Raw genomic sequence first — 18,990 nt, forward strand, 5'->3', positions numbered from 1 at the left:
CCCCACCTACCCTTTTTGGACGCTAAGGGCAATTTAGCATGGCCAATCCACCTAACCTAACCTGCATATCTTTGGACTGTGGGAGGAAACCGGAGCACCTGGAGGAAACCCACGCAGACACGGGGAGAACATGCAGACTCCGCACAGACAGTGACCCAAGCCGGGAATCGAATCTGGGACCCTGGAGCTGTGAAGCAACCGTGCTAACCACTATGTAACCATGCCCCCCAATGGGTGACCCTTTACATTTAGACTCTGCCACGTGTGGGGCAGGTTCTGCTTGGAGGGTTGGGTAGCTGAGTTCTTTAGATGTTTGTTCATTCCCTCCGATGCCTCAACGTTGTCTCTTCATGTAGCTCACAAAGTCTTTTTTTAAATAATTTTTATTAAAGGTTTTCATAAAATATCAATAACAAAATGAAAAAGAAAAAAGAACCCGACAGGGTTAAGTACAAAACACAATCTAAAAAAACAACCCCCCAAACTCTTCCCCCTGTACCTAAATAATAAATTAACATTAACACCTCGACTTAACACAACGGGTGTATACACCCCCTCAGACCCTTCCAGTGTAAATAACATAAACAAAAATAAAGTAACCCCCCCCCCCCCCCCCCGAGCTGCTGCTGCTGCCATTGACCAATGTCTATCGTTCTGCCAGAAAGTCTAAGAATGGTTGCCACTGCCTAAAGAACCCTTGTACCGACCCTCTCAAGGCGAATTTCACCCTCTCCAATTTAATGAACCCCGCCATATCGCTGATCCAGGATTCCACGCTTGGGGGCCTCGCATCTTTCCACTGAAGGAGAATCCTTCGCCGGGCTACCAGGGATGCAAAGGCCAGAATTACGGCCTCTTTCGCCTCCTGCAGTCCCGGCTCCTCTGCCACCCCACATATTGCGAGCCCCCAGCCGGTCTGACCCTGGATCCTACCACACTAAACACTGTCCTCGCTATGCCCTTCCAAAATTCCTCCAGCGCTGGGCATGCCCAGAACATATGGGTGTGATTTGCTGGGCTGCTCACAAAGTCTTTTGATGTGTTCAGTACCTTCCTGAATCTGCTTTTTCCGTTTTAGTCAGTCACAAGAGTTGATGGGGAAGTTTGCCTTCTTCCGAGGTGCTTTGAGGACATCCTGAAAATGTTTCTGCTGTCCTCCTGGGAGTCTCTTGCCATGACTCAGCTCCGAGTAGAGCGGTTCTTTTGGGAATCTGGTGTCAGGCATATGAACGGAGCTGATTTTAAGTGATTAGTACCTCAATGCTGGGCAGGTTGGCCTGGGAGAGAGCCTCGCTGTTGGACCCCCTTTTCTGCTACCGGATTTGGAGGATCTTGCAAAGGCAACAGCACTGGTCGTACTTCCGCCTGCTGTAGGTTGCCCAAGTCTCCAAAATTCCTAGAAAGGTGGAGATCACTGTTGCCCTGAAAAGTATAAGCGATGGCCAAGTAATGGGTGACTTGGTGTGAATTAGGATACAAGCAGCAGAATTTTTGGAAGACGTCAACTTTCCAGAATGTAAAAGGCAGACTGAGAATGTGTTGGAACAGCCAAGTCGAGAAGTAACGAAAGGATAGATGAAGTCTTCAGCAGCGGATAAGCTGAGGCAGGGATGGAGTTGGCGATGTTAAAATGTTAGAAGTAGGCGGTCGTAATGATGGCGTGGGTATGTGGTCGGAAGCACATCTCAAGGCTTGGACAGGCAGATTCCACCTCAAATGGTTGCCAAGGGATGGGATGGAGTTGGTGGCTAGAGGTTGGAGTTTATAGTGATTCAACTGTGACTTATCTTCTCAGACATAGATTTAAGGTAATGGACAGGAGATTTAGAGGGGATATGAGGAAAATCTTTTCCATCCAGAAGGTGGTGGGATTCTGGAACTCACAGGCTGAAAGAGTGGTAGAGTCGGGAACTTTACAACCTTTATGAAGCATTGAAATGAGCGCTTGAATCGCCATAGCGTACAAGGTTACGGACCCAAGTGTTGAAAAATGGGATGAGAATAGATATGTGCTTGATGGCCGGCGCAGATACAGTGGGCCGAAGGGCGTCTTTCTGTGCTGTAAAACTCCATGTACGCCTTTGGCCGTAAAGCATCTTGGGACATCCAGTGGTTGTAACAGGTGCTATATAAATGCAAGTTCTTCATTTTATTTATTTCTAAAGGATGCCAAGGATACAGCACTCCAGATGTGCTGCACCGGAGTGTCAGGGATTATGGGCGGGGTTTTCCAGCCATTCCCGCTGGTGGGATCTTCCGGTCCTCCCAGTGGTGACCTGAACCCACGCCACAGGTGTGAACAATGGGAAACCCTGTTCACAACGGCAGGACCAGAATATCCTGCCACCAACAAATGACGGGCTGCCTCCGCCGGTGCAAAACAGAGGGGGGGGGGAGGGGGGTGGCGGAGGGGTGAGGTGCGGAGCAGAAAGTCCTGCCCAATGTTCTCGTGTTGGAATCAAAATATTTTTTCTGGATCGTTAAAACCAAAATCTACAAACTATCACCAATATTGCTCAGAATTGCTAATGGCTATTGCATTGACTGGAATATTTAAAGTTAAAACAAAACATTTTGTATGGTATCTTGCATGCAGTCGTTTGTATTCGATGTACAATTTATATGCGGACTTGCTCTTTTCCAGATTTCGCCAGGATCTTCCTCTAGGCCCAACAGTCCCCTTCCTACAATCATTCCAACCAGGTCCAGCTCAAGACCCAGGAGCCCGACATCGCCACCAGTTCAGATCTCTTCTGACAGCTTTGCTTCCTCTGCTATTGATTTCAACTCTCCGCCTACATCTTCCATTTGTCTCAACAACTCGGCAGCAAAGCACAAACTCTCAGTGAAACCGCGCAACCAACGCTCTTCCTCTAAAAGAAGAAGACCTTCATCGGTAATTATTTTTTCACTTTGCACGCGGAACAGACTATTTTCACCCAGGTTTTTGATGAGCGTGAATTAGGCCGGGTATTTTCTGTGGGGACGGAGAAGGTGGGGAGCCAGAGGCCAGCTAGGTTTGGTTCTCAATTTGCTTCCAGATTGAACCACTTCATTGTTATTTAGAAAGCTGTTTCTGTCTTTAATTTTCTTAACCCAGGGCCGTGGAGGCCAATTGTATCATGTGGCCAACACATGCATTTGTTCCTTTTTAGAGCATCAAAATTGTGCAACTGTTACTTCAGTGCTTCCTTCATCCAACAATCTACAGGCTTTTTAAAAAAGAACTAATCACCCAGCAACTTCTTCCTGCCTTATTTTGTCTTCTTATAGCATCCTAGAAATGACAGCACAAGAGGCCGTTTGGCTGATTGAGCTTGCACTGGTGCCAGCTCCTTATTTGGAGCTTTTTACTGTCATCCTATTTTCTTGGCCTTTCCCTCACCTTTTCAAGTACTTAGCCAGTTCTTTCTTAAATGATGTTGTTAGCCTCTAGCTCGACAGCCATTTTTGGTGAAGTACTTGATGCTCTAATAACCCTCTTAGTGGAAAAAGAATTGCTTCTAAGTGTTCAAAGTGCGTTGCTGGAGAGATTCCTGAATCTCTGCCCTTTCGAAATATGCACAAGCTCCGAATGTATGTCATCCTTCTCGGTTTCAGTGAAAAGCTCCAATTTTTCAGGCCTTTCTTCATCGCTAGAACCTGCCGTTCCGGCTCATGTTCCAGTGGATCTTCACCCTTCCTAGAGTAGGATACCCAAAGCGCCACTTGGTATTCCAGACATGGGGCTGGATTCTCCGATTTGGAGACTATGTCCCCATGGCAGCGTGGGAGCGGTTTACGCCAGGAAAACTGGCACAAAACGGCCACCGTCCCCGTTTTGCTGGGGGCTAGCTGGGAGGCAGCGTAGAGCACCCGGCCCGAGCTGCCGATACGGCCTGGAGAATTGTCGGGTCCGTGGCCGCGCATGCGCATGGCGGTGGCTTGCAGTGGCCATGCAATGCTTCATGGCGGATGCCGCTCGCGGACTCGGCCCGCAAAATAGTCCCCCCCCCTTCGGCTGGCTCGTGCGCCCCAGACTGCCCCACCACAGTGCCCCCAGCCCCGAATATGTCCACCGCTGCCCATGGATCGGCCCTCCCCCGACTGTGGCGGCGCTGGACTGAGGACGGAGCATTGTGGGGCGGGCCTCAGCCAACGCACCGAGGCCGTGGATACGGCGTGCGGCATACTCTGTGAATACGCCGCTTTTCAGAGGCGGTGCATCGCGAAAGCAGCGTCATCGGGAATTCTCACCCCCGTCGCCGAACGAGACTTCGGCAATGTTATTTTCCACTGTTATTTTTACCAGAATCACATTTTATTTGCATCTGGCTCGAGTTTCCCCTCTAACATTTGCCGTCTTACATTCTCCTTCATAATTCTGGTCTGGAGGGTGTTAGCCATGTGGAAAGGCTGAATAGACTCGGACTGTTTTCATTAGAAAGACGGAGGTTGAGGGGTGACCTGATAGAGGTCTACAAGATTATGAGGGGCTTGGGTAGAGTGGATGGGCAGGCACTCTTTCCCAGGGTGGAGGGGTCCGTCACCAGGGGGCATAGGTTTAAGGTCCGTGGGGCAAAGTTTAGAGGAGATGTGCGAGGCAGGTCTTTTACACAGAGGGTGGTGAGTGCCTGGAACGCGTTGCCAGGGGAGGTTGTGGAAGCAGATACATTAACGGCATTCAAAAGGCATCTTGACAAATACATGGATAGGATGGGTATAGAGGGATACGGCACACGGAAGTGCTGATGGTTTTGGCAGAGGTTGGTATCATGACCGGTACAGCCTTGGAGGGCCGAAGGGCCTGTTCCTGTGCTGTACTGTTCTTTGTTCTTTGCTTTCTGTTACCTAACCATCTCTTAACCTGCAAAGATACATTTACTTTAGCACTGTGCGCCTTCATTTTAATTCATTCGGGCCTGGGAGCTTTCCAATTTTCATCCTACTTTTTTTAATGCTCGCTGTCAGCTTCCACATTTACCTATCCACAATTCTGTCTTCGACGTAGACCATATAGGACAGAGATGAGGAGAAATTTCCTCACCTAGAGAGCAGTCGGCCTGTGGAATTCATTACCACAGGAAGTAGTTGAGGCCAAAACATAGTAGGTTTTCAAAAAGCAGTTAGATATAGCACTTGGGGCAAAGGGGATCAATAAGGATATGGGTGAGAAAGCTGGATTAGGCTATTGAGTTGGATGATCAGCCATGTTCATAATGAATGGCGGAGCAGGCTCGAAGGGCCAAATGGCCTCCTCCTGCTCCTATTGTCTGTTTTCTATGTCTATGTGACCTCTTTCGTCGATTTATCAATCATTTATTTCCCGTGACTATCTTCTCTTTTGTCATATCCATTTGTTTTTGGTACACCGGGCCCTGTACTACCTTGATCATCCCCACTTTAAACCGAGGTTTTCCAATTAAAAACGCACACCTTGCCCTGTGTTGCCTTTCTCATTTTTCTCATTCTCAGAAAGATAAGTAAACCTTTTTTCACCTTTCTGTGCCAAAATAGTTCACTTAAAAATGCACTTGCGATTGACGACTCTTTTCCCACTGTTTTTGCAGAGATTACTTTTTGAGCCACCGAGTGAGCTCATGTACGACGTGCCTGAGGTAACGGAGGAATATGAGCAAGAAATCAGGAGCTGCGAGGCTGAGAATGCCAATTCTGAAGTGAGCTTGAAAGATGGAACGGAAATTCCTCCGTCCCCGATTCTCACTCGGGGGCAATCTTTGCTGTTCGTTGAGCAGATAATAGTTTGGTCAAGTGACATGGAAGTGGTTAGTAATCCAGAACAACAAACGGGTGAGCTTATCCCTGTAGATATTGCAGCCTCGACTAGTGTTTTGGATGTGGATGATCATCTGAAAGCAAGCTCCATGCCTGCCGTTCTATCAGAAACTGGAGAGGACGTTGATCTGATTGAATTTGAAATAGTGGAAGTGGCTGCGACACAAATCTCTATGTTACCAGGGTCAACAACTATATTGCCGGAAGATCCAACTCCCCTTGATTTTATCGGCCGATTAAAACAAAAAGAAGGAGTAAATTTTTCGGGATCTGAAGTCAAGTCCACAGTGTGTGACACACATGCTGTTTCTATCGATACCTCCTTTGCTAAAGAGACTGTATATCAAACAAGCCCTGTGATTCTGTTGGACAAACTTCCACCAGACTCCGAGATGCCACCCTCGCGTGCCCCCCGAGGGGCAGAAATCAATGAAGTAGCATTTGTGCAAGAAACACCAGAAACATCTTGTGAACAAACAGAAACGGCGGGGGCACCCAAGGAACCTTCTTTCTCAGAAGCTAGCTCGATCAAACAAGCAGCGAAAGAAGCCTCCGATCTCGAAGGCAGGCCCAGTGAGGTGCCTGAAGAATTCAGCAGTATTGTGTCGACTCGTATTGAGGTGTATTCCAAACCTGCAGAAACTCCCAAGGACTTGCCCGTTTCGGAAACTGCGAATAGCAAGCCGGAAAATGGGGAAATGGCAGTATTTAAGGAAGCCAACATCAAACTATCGGAGGACAAAACAACAAACCAACAGAGTTCATTTAAGAAAAATGGTCAGGGCTCCTTCAAATTCTCAATTTCCTCAGCATGGAATAGGTCTAAAAGAGGCACCAAGTGGAGTGAAGGAAATCTGACAGCAGATTCAGACATTTCACGCAATAAGTCCCATCAGAAAGAGAAGGACGGCAAAATCCCCCTTTCTGAACCTTCCGTGGCTAAAACTGAGGCAGATAAACCTGAAAATGCCGAGGAGGGACAAGGTGGAGTTGAAGATGGAAGAGGGCTGTTTGGTGTTAAACTCCGCACAACTTCCCATTCTCTAAAATACAAGGAGAGTTCTCACTCTGAGAGTAAGGAGGCGGTGAAACGCCACGGCGCCGATGCCACCTTGGACTCGGACAACTCAGATCTGCCACCCGAGGCGGAAAAGAGGGAAGCGAAGGAGCCTCCCGAGGGATCCCCGAGCAGCACGCTGAAGGACGACGATGGGAAACTGCAAACCAAATCTTCAGAATGCCTGGCTGTGAAGCCACCCTTACCAAAAAAACCCGTCCTACAAAATGTGAACATTGCAACGACGGCCACAGAGAAACCAAACAAGCCGCCCAAACCCAGTCAGGAAAGGCCGAAAGATGCAGAGAAAAAATCAAGTGTCGGTAAAAGTTCTGGTAAGAGATTTCAAGCTTGTAGGGCTTAATAGACACATTGAATCCTCCTTTGTTGAATGTGATCTTTCTCTAAACTGCATTTGGACCTTTTCAGCGCTGATTTTCCACAGCCTGGTTTTCTTCCTTCCTTCCAAACTGATCCCAACGTCTGTGTTCTCTCACTCCCTCCCCCCCCCTCTCTCTCTCTCTCTCTCTCTCTCTCTCTCTCCCTCTCGCTCTCGCTCTCCCATTCTCTCTCCATCTCATCTTATTGAATCATAGAATTTACCGTGCAGAAGGAGGCCATTCGGCCCATCAAGTCTGCACCGACCCTTGGAAAGCACACCCTACTTAAGCCCTCGCCTCCACCCAATCTCCGTAACCCCACCTAAACTTTTGGACACTGAGACGTAATTTAGCCTGGCCAATCCACCTGTACATCTTCTCCCTCTGGCTCCCTCTCTCCCTATCTCTCTCTCCCCCTATCTCTCACTCTCTCTCTCTGCCATTTTCTGTCTTATCACTTCTTTGCCCCCTCTATCTTCCCCCTTTCTCTGACCCCTCCCTCTCCCTCTGGTTCTCCCCCCCCCCCCCCCCCCCCCCCCCCCCCCACTCTGAGATTCACTATTCTTCCAGTACATTATTAAGATTTTACACTGATCACCGTGACAATGTTTTCTACATTTCAATAACTTCTCTGGAAAAAACAATCTTCTAATCTTCTGCATTGGTGCTTGTTGTGTGATCATGGCCTTTGCTTTACATTCGAATTGAAATAGTTTACTTTTCTGTTTCTCTTACTGCTTTAAACATTCCTCCCAAGTCCTCCTTCAGTCTTCAGTAATTAAGAGAATCCAGCCTCAATTAATTTGCACTTTCCACAACAACTCTGATCCCTCCTCTCTTTTATTCAGGTAGAAAGAAAGCACTTATGTTCATGAAGTGCCCTGGATAATGCCAGGACACCAGTCAATTAATCCTGAACCCATAGCAGGGGGGGCATCAAGGTGTAACCATTCCCAGTTTCCCCTCCCCGAAATCCCCCTATCCCTCCACTGGTCTTTCTACCCCCTAACCGCCACCCACACCTCGCCAAGGCCCGCCAACCTGGCCGCGGCAAGACCCGAGACTTAACTGCACTCCCAGATCCAGCAACGCACGCCTCCGCCTCGGCCTCGCTGCAGTACCGGCAATGGCCACTGCTCCTGGTGGCCCTTGGCAGTGTTGGAGGGATGTCGGCCTCTGGTTGAGAGGCAGCTCTCTGAAACAGGACTTTGTGATTCTGAGGGGTGGCAGTTCCATCTCACTCAATTAATGGCTAATTCAGTCAGGGTGGAAGAAGGGGGGGGGACGGGTGATTGGTGCAAATGAGCCTTGGTGAGTTGCTGCAGGTCATCTTGAAGATGGTATACACGGTTGCCATTAAGAAAGTTCTGGAATAAGGCTACTAAGCATGGTTAACGCCATAATGCCTGAACCAATGTCATTATTAGTATAATTATTTAACAGCCCATTTTATACTTAGCCTGAAACTATCATTGACGTGGCCATGGGCAATTGTAGTGTTTAATGAATTTGAGTAATTGAGCGGGATTCTTTGCTTCCCGCCGCTAAGATCCCCGTTCACGCGGAAAAAACACATCAGGCCAAAAACGGGATCAGCGGCAGGCGGCACACCCATCCCCTGTCTCCGGTCTCATCCAGCCAGACATAGCGGACTTCCTGCCCCGCATCGGTGGGAACATGCAAACAGCTTCCACACATTCATTTCAGTGTGATTCACAGGCCGGAAGCCTGAATCTCCATCCTGCTCCACTCCTCCCAGCTGGGAGTCATGCGGGCGTAATTTGATGCAAACGTTTACAAATAGAGTCTTGACGCCATGGCCTTTGAGGGGGAGCAAGGAGGTAAGTACCTTTATCTTTGTCTTCGGGCTTGCTGGGGAGTGTAAGCTTGGAGTTCTGGAACCTGTGGGGACTGACTTGGTGGCAAAGTTGTGGACGCGGGCTGTCCCCCTCGGGATCGGGGTGCCAGGCTGAACCTCCTATTGCTACTGTAAACCCTTGGGTGTTGCAGACTCCTGACTGTTTAAACTGGTGACTGCTGCCAGTATGCTGGAATTACTCCAAGGTCTCCTGATCATGTAGATATCCATCTACCCGCCCATCTGGAAACCCTCCTGTACCAGCAGTATGAGTAAGGAGATAGGCCTGACCGCACTCAATCGTCAGCCCCCCAGGTGCTGGGATTCCTCATTGCACTGCTTAGATGCACAGCTCCACAGCATAGGAAGCAGGGGATTAACAGGGACTGTATGGAGCCTGGACCCACCCAGGAAACCTGAACAGCTTTCTGTCACAGCCGTGTTAAATCCAGGCTCCACGTCAACTGCAGCCAAGCTCCCAGCAAAGGCTCACATCCTGCAGTGACCCCCATCTGTAGGATGTGCCCACACACCAGGATAGAGGCTTTGCACATCAAGTTTCAGATGCAAGTCACTAATGGGGGCAGGGCTGCAGTGCTTTTACAGATCATGTCCCCTTTCCCCGACTCAGTACGTTCAACTACACCCGTGCCAAATTAATGGACAGCATGGTGGCACAGTGGTTAGCACTACTGCCTCACACTGCCAGGGACCCGGGTTTGATTCCCGTATTGGGTCACTGTCTGTGTGGAGTGTGCACATTCTCCCCGGGTGCTCCGGTTTCCACAGTCCAAAGATCTGCAGGTTAGGTGGGGTTATGAGGAAACAGTGATGGGGCGCAGAGTAGGCCTTGATGGGTTGCTCTTTTGGAGGGTCGTGCAGACTTGATGGGCTGAATGGCCTCCTTCTGCACTGTCGGGGTCCTATGAAATGTCATCTAACTTTCTGCTCATCTGTGCCCTCCCGCTCCTTCTTGGTGTTCCCCAGATTGCACATCAGGACTGGAGGCATCCTGCTGCTTGTCTCACCCTCTGCCCTTGGCCGAATTTTGGGTGTCACCCTGTTCTGCCTGCTGCCCATCAGATGTGCCTATGTCAGGTGGGGGAGGTCTTCAGAAGGGTGCAGTGTTCCAGCGCCTCCCTTGTGGGCCCCATACCTTCCTTTTCCCTTGGGGGTTTGCGGGGGAGGGGGGGGGGGTGGTTTGGGGGGTCGCTGTCCACCAGGCTACTCCATGGGACGCAGGGGCAGCCAACTGAGCTCTAGAGGCCTGAATGTCATCTGACGCTGTCAGTCCTGGAGGCCTGGCCTCATCTGAACAATGGTGTTGATGCCCTTAGCCATGGACGACTGGGACACGGCCCTCAGTGAGTGAGCCATGTCGCTCATTGCCTCGGTCATGTCCCTTTGTGACTGGTTACGGTCAGTCAATGCCCGACCAATACTCCCAATGTCCTCAGAAATGACACTTTGTGAATGGGCCAATATGAAGAATGCCACAACATTGCCCATCTGTGCCTTGGACATGTCCACCTGTGGCTGGGCCCTCCTGTCCTGCATCTCAGTCATGGTCAGCACAGTCTGACCCAAGTCTTGGGCAACTTAACATATGACTCCAGGTGCTCATACTTGCACCAGGTTTTCCACCGCGGACGCCTCCCTTCCAGTGTTGGCCTGGGTGCCACGAGTTGTCGGCACCATCTCCTGCACCTGAAGGCAAATGGACTCCTCCAGCTGGACTTGCAGGAGTTGGCATGTTGCTGATACCCCCTCCTGTAAATTCTGGTGCTGAATCTGCATCTGCACCAGTGATGGAATAATCCTTTCCAGAAGTGCAACATGTGTCTTGGGAGTAGCTGTTCCCTGGGATCAGGCAGCATTCCCTCCTGCCTCTACCTCGGGTGTCCCTGCCTCCACCTAGTTAATGGGGCTGGTTTAGCACAGTGGGTTAAACAGTTGGCCGCCGTGAATCCCGCCCCCGCAGAAGTCTCCGGTACCGGAGATTGGTCGGGGGCGGGAATCGGGCCGCGCCGGTTGGCGGGCCCCCCCGCTCAATTCTCCGGCCCGGATGGGCCGAAGTCCCGCCAAGAAATTGCCTGTCCCGCCGGCGTAAATTAAAGTAGGTATTTACCAGCGGGACAAGGCAGCGTGGGCGGGCTCCGGGGTCCCGGGGGGTGCCCCCACGGTGGCCTGGCCCGCGATCGGGGCCCACCGATCCGCGGGCGGGCCTGTGCCGTGGGGGCAGTCTTTCCCTTCCGCCTCCGCCACGGCCTCCACCATGGCGGAGGTGGAAGTGACTCTCCCCACTGCGCATGCACGGGAAACTGTCAGCGGCCGCTCCCGCGCATGCGCCGCCCCGACATGTCATTTCCGCGCCAGCTGGCGGGGCGGAAATTCCTCCGGCGTCGGCCCAGCCCCTCAATGTTGGGGCTCGGCCCCCAAAGATGCGGAGCATTCCGCACCTTTGGGGCGGCGCGATGCCCGTCTGATTGGCGCCGTTTTGGGCGCCAGTCGGCGGACATCGCGCCGTTGGGGGAGAATTTCGCCCGATTAAGCTACAGTTAAGGGGCTAGACCCGGCGCCGCCTTGAATACAATTGATTCCAATGAGAAACGGTGCCGGATTCGCCGGTTTCACAATTGACACTCAGGAGGCTGGCAAGCTGCAGCCGCAGATACACACTGCACTCCCCACACACACCATTCCAGACAACAAGATGGCAGCAAGACAAGTGGCCCCACTTTTTACAGACACGGAGCTTGAGACCCTCCTGAAAGCCATGGAAGATAGGCAGATGACCCTGTACCACGGCCCGGGAAGGAGGCTGCCAGCCGTAGCCATTCACCAGGTGGCAGAGGTTGTCAGCGCCGTGGGCAACACCGTCCGGACCGGCCAGCAGTGCCGGAAAAAACTGCACCACCGCCTCAGGGTGGCCAGGGTGAGTCGGCAGCGCTGTGCCCCTGGCACTAATCCCCATCCCACACACCCGTAACGCTACCCCCCCCCCCCCAAACCACCTGGAGGGCGGCCATACCCCTACCCTGTACCACATGCTGGCACTCATACCGGCTGCCATAGCCGGGTGCCCTGGCCACTGAGGCCATCAGCTACCCATCCCTGTTCTGCATATGTCGGACTGTCTAACACTGTCATTTTCTGTTCCCCCCCCACCCCCCACTCCAGGAGAAGGCCGGCCACAACCGCCGGGAGCGCGAGAAGATAGGGGGAGGACCGCCTGACCTGCGGGCCCTCACCATGCAGAGCAGAGGGCCCTGGACGTGGCCGGCAGCCCGGAGGAAAGGGAGGTCGCCGAGGTGGAGCTCGGCTGCGGGCGAGAAAGTCAGACCCCGCCGAGCTGCGGTTCCCCGTGACACGTGTGTCAACCCCAGACCCCCCTCATACTACCCCCACACTACCCTCACCCCCACACCCGCCCTACACCACCCCACCCTACATCACCCTCATCTCCACACGCGTTCACCCCCACCACCCCTGACCCACGGTCTAATCGCGCGTCTTGTCTTGGGCCTTGCAAGAGGAGCTGGGGATGAAGTGGATCCATCCAGTGCCCCCCCCCCCCCGCCCCGCCCCCAGCCAGTTCCAGAGCTCCCACCCCCGTGAGCCGAGCAGCCACCCACCCGGCATCCAGGACACCCCGGAGCTCGAGTCTCAGGCCACTGACTTCCCGTCACAGCTGTCTCCAACACCTTCCAACATCCCAGAGACACTCACCTCGGTTGGGCACTTTAGTGGAGAGGCTCCTGGGGCAGTCTCTCTGTTGCGCACCACTCAGCTGATCCGGTACAGCCGGTGGAGGTAGGAACACGAGAGGGGGCGGGCGGTCGGAGGGCAGCCCAAACCCATGGAACAGACGGTCCCATCAGTCGTGGAGATGCAGTCGCAGAGCCAGGGACTACATGAGGGGATGTCGGCGAACATCCGAAGGAGTTCAACCGCGTGCAGGAGCAGGAAATGGTGTCGACGTGCATGCCACCCAGACCAACACCGCATGGGTGGCGGCTGCGGTGGAGGCTTTGGGACAACGGTTTTGGCTATGGATCAGCATGTCCAAGGCCTGGGGCATTCTGTGCAGGTGCTGGCCGAGGCCGTGGACATTGCAGCGGCGCTCCTGGCCCAGTCACAGCAGGCCATGGCTGGGAACGTCGGCAGCATTGCCCATCGCTGGCCGACGTGGCACAGACGCAAAGGGAGGTGACCCAGTCCCAGAGGGAAATGGCGCAGTCACTGGCTGATGTGACACAAACCCAGAAGGTGGTGGCACAGTCAATGGGTGTTGTGAGGCAGTCCCAGACGGAGATGGTCCTCTCCCTGTGCTCCATGGCCGCGGGCCAGGTGGCGGGGGAGCCTCAGCCGCATTGAGTAGCCCGGGGGGCATCGGGCACCCTGAGGGAGGAGGAGGTGATGGGACCCATGCCGATGTCTCCCGCAGGGGCGATGCCGAACACCGCAGCAGCACCGTGACTCCTCACCCCCGGTCCCTGGTGCATCTTGTGGGCAATGGGCGGTACAGGGCGGCACCATGCCACCTGTGACATCTGAGCAGCCACCGGGTCCGGTCGCCCCAGTAGACGGCTGCAGGGTGGGAATCTCAGCAGGCTGCCTCCACTCCTGCTGTACCATCTGGGGACCCACCTAGATATAGCGTTGGGGCCCATAAGGCCAGAATGTTAGACACTACTTTAGTTGGCATGGGTGCAGGGCACAGTTTAGTTATAGGGGCTAGGGCACGAATCTGTACATACGTTGTCACATTAAACACCTGTTCACACTGTTACAACCTGTCCGGGTGCTCTGTCAGATGGGTGAGGAGTGGCTGGGCTGGGCTGGTCAGAGAGGGGTGCGGGGGGTGGGGGTGGGTGAGAATGGGCGGACGTTGTGCCCCTGGCCACCGTGCATGTTGGTCCTGGCGCACATGTCGTGTGGCCTCCCGTGCCTGCCTGGGCCCCATGTCCTGCCTATCCGCACCTCCCCCATCCTTCTCGTCGGACGAGGCCTGGCATTCATCCTCCTCCTCCAGCACGACGCCCCTCTGCTGTGCGATGTTGTGGAGGACACAGCAGGCCGCCGTGATGTGGGGGACCCTATCAGCTTCATATTGGAGGGCCCCTCCAGAGTGGTCCAGACACCTGGGGCAGGATTCACCCCTACCCGGCGGGGCGGGGGGTCCCGGCGTAATGGAGTGGCGGGAACCACTCCGGCGTCGGGCCGCCCCAAAGGTGTGGTTTCCGCTCCGCCGGCTGGAGGGAAAGGCCTTTGGCGCCAAGCCAGCCGGGGCCGAAAGGTCTTCGCCGGGCGACGCGGGTCTGCGCATGCGCAGGGGAGGGGGTCTCCTCCGCCTCCATAGTGAAGACCTTGGCGAAGGTGGAAGAAAAAGAGTGTCCCCACGGCACAGGCCCGCCTGCGGACCGGTGGGCCCCGATTGTGAGCCAGGCCACCGTGAAGGCACCTCCCGGGGCCAGACCCCCCAGGACGCCGGAGCCCGCCCGCGCCACCTTGTCCCGCCGTTCAAAAGGTGGTTTAATCCACGCTGGCAGGACAGGCATTCCAGCAGCGGGACTTCGGCCCATCGCGGGCCGGAGAATCGGCAGGGGTGGGCCTGCCGACCGGCGCGGCGCGATTCCCACCCCCGCCGAATCTCTGGTGGCGGAGACTTTGGGACACAGCGGGGGCGGGATTCACGCCAGCCTCCGGCGATTCTCCGACCCGGTGGGGGGGTCGGAGAAACCCGCCCCAGAACTGCATCAGGAGGCCGAATCACCGCTCAATCACACCCCTGGTCACTGTGTAGGCATCGCTGTAGTGGGTCTCCGCGTCAGTCTGTGGCCTCCGGATAGTTGTCATCAGCCATGACCGCAGCGGATAACCCCTGTCGCCCAGGAGCCAACCCCTCAGCTGGGGGAGCATGGCGTCTCAAACATGTCGAGTGTGCCAGGATGAAGGCGTCGTGCACACTGCCCGGGTATCGGACGCAGACGTGCATGATGCGATTTGGCGTCGGCGACCGGAGAATCCAGCGCCATATTCTTGGCTGGAATGAGAGTCTGGGGTGAGTTGAGCGCTTAAAAGCTGCTCCAGCTCACAATGGGATTCCCAACCCCAGCGAATCACACGCCTGGAGAATGGAGAACCGGAAATCGGGCGGGGTGCAAGTGGGCAACGTGCTGTCCCATTTGCATAAACAGAATGGTGCCTCCCTGGTGCTCCTAGCAGCAGCACGGAAATGATCCAATTTCCGCTGGTGGGAACACCAGTCTCTGAAACAGAGAATCATGCCCATTGTGTTTGCTGACTAGCCTTCCCAAGAGTGACGGACGCAAAGGATCTGATAGACTGGTTGCATTATTTTTTCACAAATCCAATATTATCCTGAGTGACAAGTCATCTTCATGCAAATACATATTAACAATAGCTAAGCTTGGTATTTTGACAATATTTAGTCAAGTAATGCTAACAATCATGTGAGGACAGAGAGAAAATGATAATTAGATTTAAATCCCTTGCAATATTGCACTACATGCCTCAGTATTCTTAGTATACCATTAAACCTTAATAGAAATATTTATAATGGGGCAGCGCGGTGGCGCAGTGGTTATCACTCCTCCTTCACGGCGCAGAGTACCCGGGTTCGATCCCGGCCCCGGGTCACTGTCCATATGGAGTTTGCACATTCTCCCCGTCTCTGCGTGGGTCTCACCCCCACAACTCAAGGATGTGCAGGGTAGGTGTGGATTGCCTCTTAATTGGACAAAAAAGATTTATTGATAATTATTTTGGATTGATCTCCTTGAAGGATGCAGTTCATCTTGTGTTTTGGGCAAGCGTGCAAAATTGTTTGCCTGACTCAATATAAACATGCATCTGAGTTTCACGTTAGGCGCGCACACAGAGTTGGCGGGACTGGGACAGATGCAGAATCTGCATCCTGGCGGGATTGGGTTCACAGCGCAATAAAGGCCTGCGCTCTTCTTCCTGTTGGCCTGGAGGTTACGGTGGGAATGACGTGGGCATCAGGAGCAATGGTATCCCCCAGGACTATTGTAAACTCCAATGGAACCTCCGGTGGGAAAACAGGTAGGTCCTCCAACATGGAGAATCACAGAGGCGATACTGCAACCTTTCAGCTACGAATGGACCCTGACTAAAGCCTTCACTGATTTGTATGTAGCAGCTCTGAAATATGCCTTGAAAATCTACAGATCCTGCCCAACCTCTGCCACTGATCCAACTAAACCTTTGGGCGGGGGAGTGGGGGGGGCAGGAGGAGGTGTTGAAGAGCTGGGGAGGGGTCCCTTCATCTAATTACATCAGTGAAGGGAGAAAAATTAATGAATCAGCATTTCTTCAGCGGCTTTCATGACTTCAGGATGCCCCCGAGCGTCTCACCACTTTTTGAAGTGTGGTCACTGCTTGTTTGTGGAAAATGTGCCGGTCAGCCACTCTGTGCACATCAAGCTCCCATAATAATGGATACATTCTTCTGAGAGGGTAGACGTGCTCCCAGAATAACATCTCACCTGAGCACCTGATCCACAGATGGTGCAGCTCTCTCTCAGGGCTGTGCTGGAACTGTAGACCCACCTACTCTCTGGAGTGGGACTTGAACCCAAGAACCGAATGAACTGCAGAGAGCAGAATGCTCCAATGTGATAGACACCCATCCGCCAACGGTACATGTGGTTTACCTGCTATTGCAGCAGCTCAGCACTGCCTAGCTGAGGCAGCCAGAGCTCACGGAGGGCTGGGGTGCCAAGTGAGGGAGGGGGTGCTGCAAACAAAGTGTGGCCGTCCCCTTTTGTAAGGAAATCCTTTTTGAAAAACAGGTTTTAATTATGCAGGGATCTGGTCACGTTCAAATCTACTGCTGAGCCAGTGGGGTCACCTCCGATGACAAACCTGCAGTATCTGTATGCTGGGTCATAATGAAGTTCTGGGACATGGGTGGCCTGACTTTCAGAGAACCCTTACCCTCAGCTCAACCCGCCCCCACCCTCCCCAACTAATTGCAGTGGTAATATTGCCAGATGACCGTGGATTTTCAAGGTCAATATCTTTTGTAAACATCAGTGTTTCCCCATGTTCTGTTTAGACTGATCTATTTGTTAAGACATTGGCCCAGATTTGTAGGTGAACCAGCTTAGAACGAAAGCACAATCGAAAGTAAACCTGGAACAACTCGGATACATCACAGCAGCAAATTCACAAATGAAATGAAAGGGCATGTGTTCCGGGGGCCTATTAACCCTTGGATGCCAGGTTGGCATTGCGGGGGCAAGCCTCCTGGGGAGCCCCATTTGGGGGGAGGGGGGGGAGCAATGGCTATTGGGGACGGTTGTGAATTGGGTGGGAGGGCTGGAGACCGGGGGAGGCAGGGCATTCCCAATCGCCGTAGAGGGGGTCTTTAATGTAATTTTGAAATTGGGGCGACCTAGCTTTGCCGGTATGTTTAGGCCCCACCCCTCCAGCTGGCTGTGTGATCCTCGTCATCACTTTAAAATCACACATAGTGCTGCTAAATCTGGATTCACGCAGCTTTTCACGTCTGATCCAGCACTCTGGGCAATTTTGAGAAATTCCACCCTGTGTGTTAAGGGGCTTTTTAATGGCCTTAATTGGTCCTTTAATTGGTGGTCGGTACAGCTCCAACGCACGCGCACGTGCTCTCTGACCTCAATACTGCACACTTGCCCGATGACGTTGGGACTAAAATTCAGGCCACGGTTAATAAATTCTGCAAGCTTCAAATGGCAGACAATACTGCAGACACAGAGACAAAATCATACCATGAGAAAAACAAATTCATTAAATCCATCAAAAATGTTAACCCTAGTCCGGCAACAGGGTCCAGGTCAATGATTATGTTCTTGGACGGATAAGCTTTGTAAGGTCACAGGGGATGATTTTTTTGAATGCTTTTCAGCCAATTCTCACCACAGAAACATTCGGCTAGCAGCGAAAGGTCGGTGGTCAGGGTGGGGGTTCGGTGGGCGTGGGGTTGTTGCGGGGGAACCTCTATCACCGTTTGGGTGATGAACCACTTTCCAACTCTCCCCACCCCCTCCCCACCAATGCAATTTTCATCGGCCTTTTAAACGATCACACAAAGACAGACAGGACTTCACAAGCCAGACATATACTATATATATTAATCAATGACCCAACACCAATTAGTATTGATGCTCCGGAGTGGTGTCATCCTGGATCAGTCACCAGGCCAGTTCAGATTGTTGCTTCCATTAAACTGAATATAGCCGATTTGATCCTGTAATGTGTTACTGGGACCTCTCTAGAGGGAAGCAGGAGGGTAAATCATCAGCTGTGAGGAGAGTTCAAAAAATCAATGGTTATCTAAACGATTAGAAGCGATGATGACAAGGTATTAGTGGAGAGCATGGAGGAATAGTTTGAACTGATTTTCCTCTCATTTTAATGATTCACCTACGCTGGAATGTAAGACAATATAAGCTAATAAGACAACTGTTATATCTAATTAGTCTAGATTATTAGTACGCCTGTCTTATTGAAACCTAACTAATAACCTTGTCATCATCAACACAACATTCATAGATCATAGAATTTATAGTGCAGAAGGAGGCCATTCGGCCCATCGAGTCTGCACCGGCTCTTGGAAAGAGCACCCTACCCAAGGTCCACACTCCCACCCTATCCCCATAACCCAGTAACCCCACCCAACACTAAGGGCAATTTTGGACACTATGGGCAATTTAGCACGGCCAATCCACCTAACCTGCACATCTTTGGACTGTGGGAGGAAACCGGAGCACCCGGAGGAAACCCACGCACACACGGGGAGGATGTGCAGACTCCGCACAGACAGTGACCCAAACCGGAATCGAACCTGGGACCCTGGAGCTGTGAAGCAATTGTGCTATCCACAATGCTAC

The 18,990-nt window shown here is 52.7% G+C and overlaps 1 protein-coding gene across 6 annotated transcripts in view; it reads left to right on the forward strand.

The window, feature by feature from the left end:
* The window catches only part of cracdlb (cracd like b), a 259,256-nt gene that overhangs the window by 193,790 nt on the left and 46,476 nt on the right, over positions 1-18,990 (forward strand). For all 6 annotated transcript variants that reach the window (XM_072477181.1, XM_072477184.1, XM_072477180.1 and 3 more), the window contains 2 exons: positions 2,645-2,896; positions 5,550-7,167. In XM_072477181.1, the coding sequence (XP_072333282.1) occupies positions 2,645-2,896; positions 5,550-7,167 (1,870 nt within the window). The remainder of the gene's footprint in view (positions 1-2,644; positions 2,897-5,549; positions 7,168-18,990) is intronic.

The sequence above is a fragment of the Scyliorhinus torazame genome, chromosome 15 (genome assembly GCF_047496885.1).
Source record: "Scyliorhinus torazame isolate Kashiwa2021f chromosome 15, sScyTor2.1, whole genome shotgun sequence".
Taxonomy (NCBI): domain Eukaryota; kingdom Metazoa; phylum Chordata; class Chondrichthyes; order Carcharhiniformes; family Scyliorhinidae; genus Scyliorhinus; species Scyliorhinus torazame.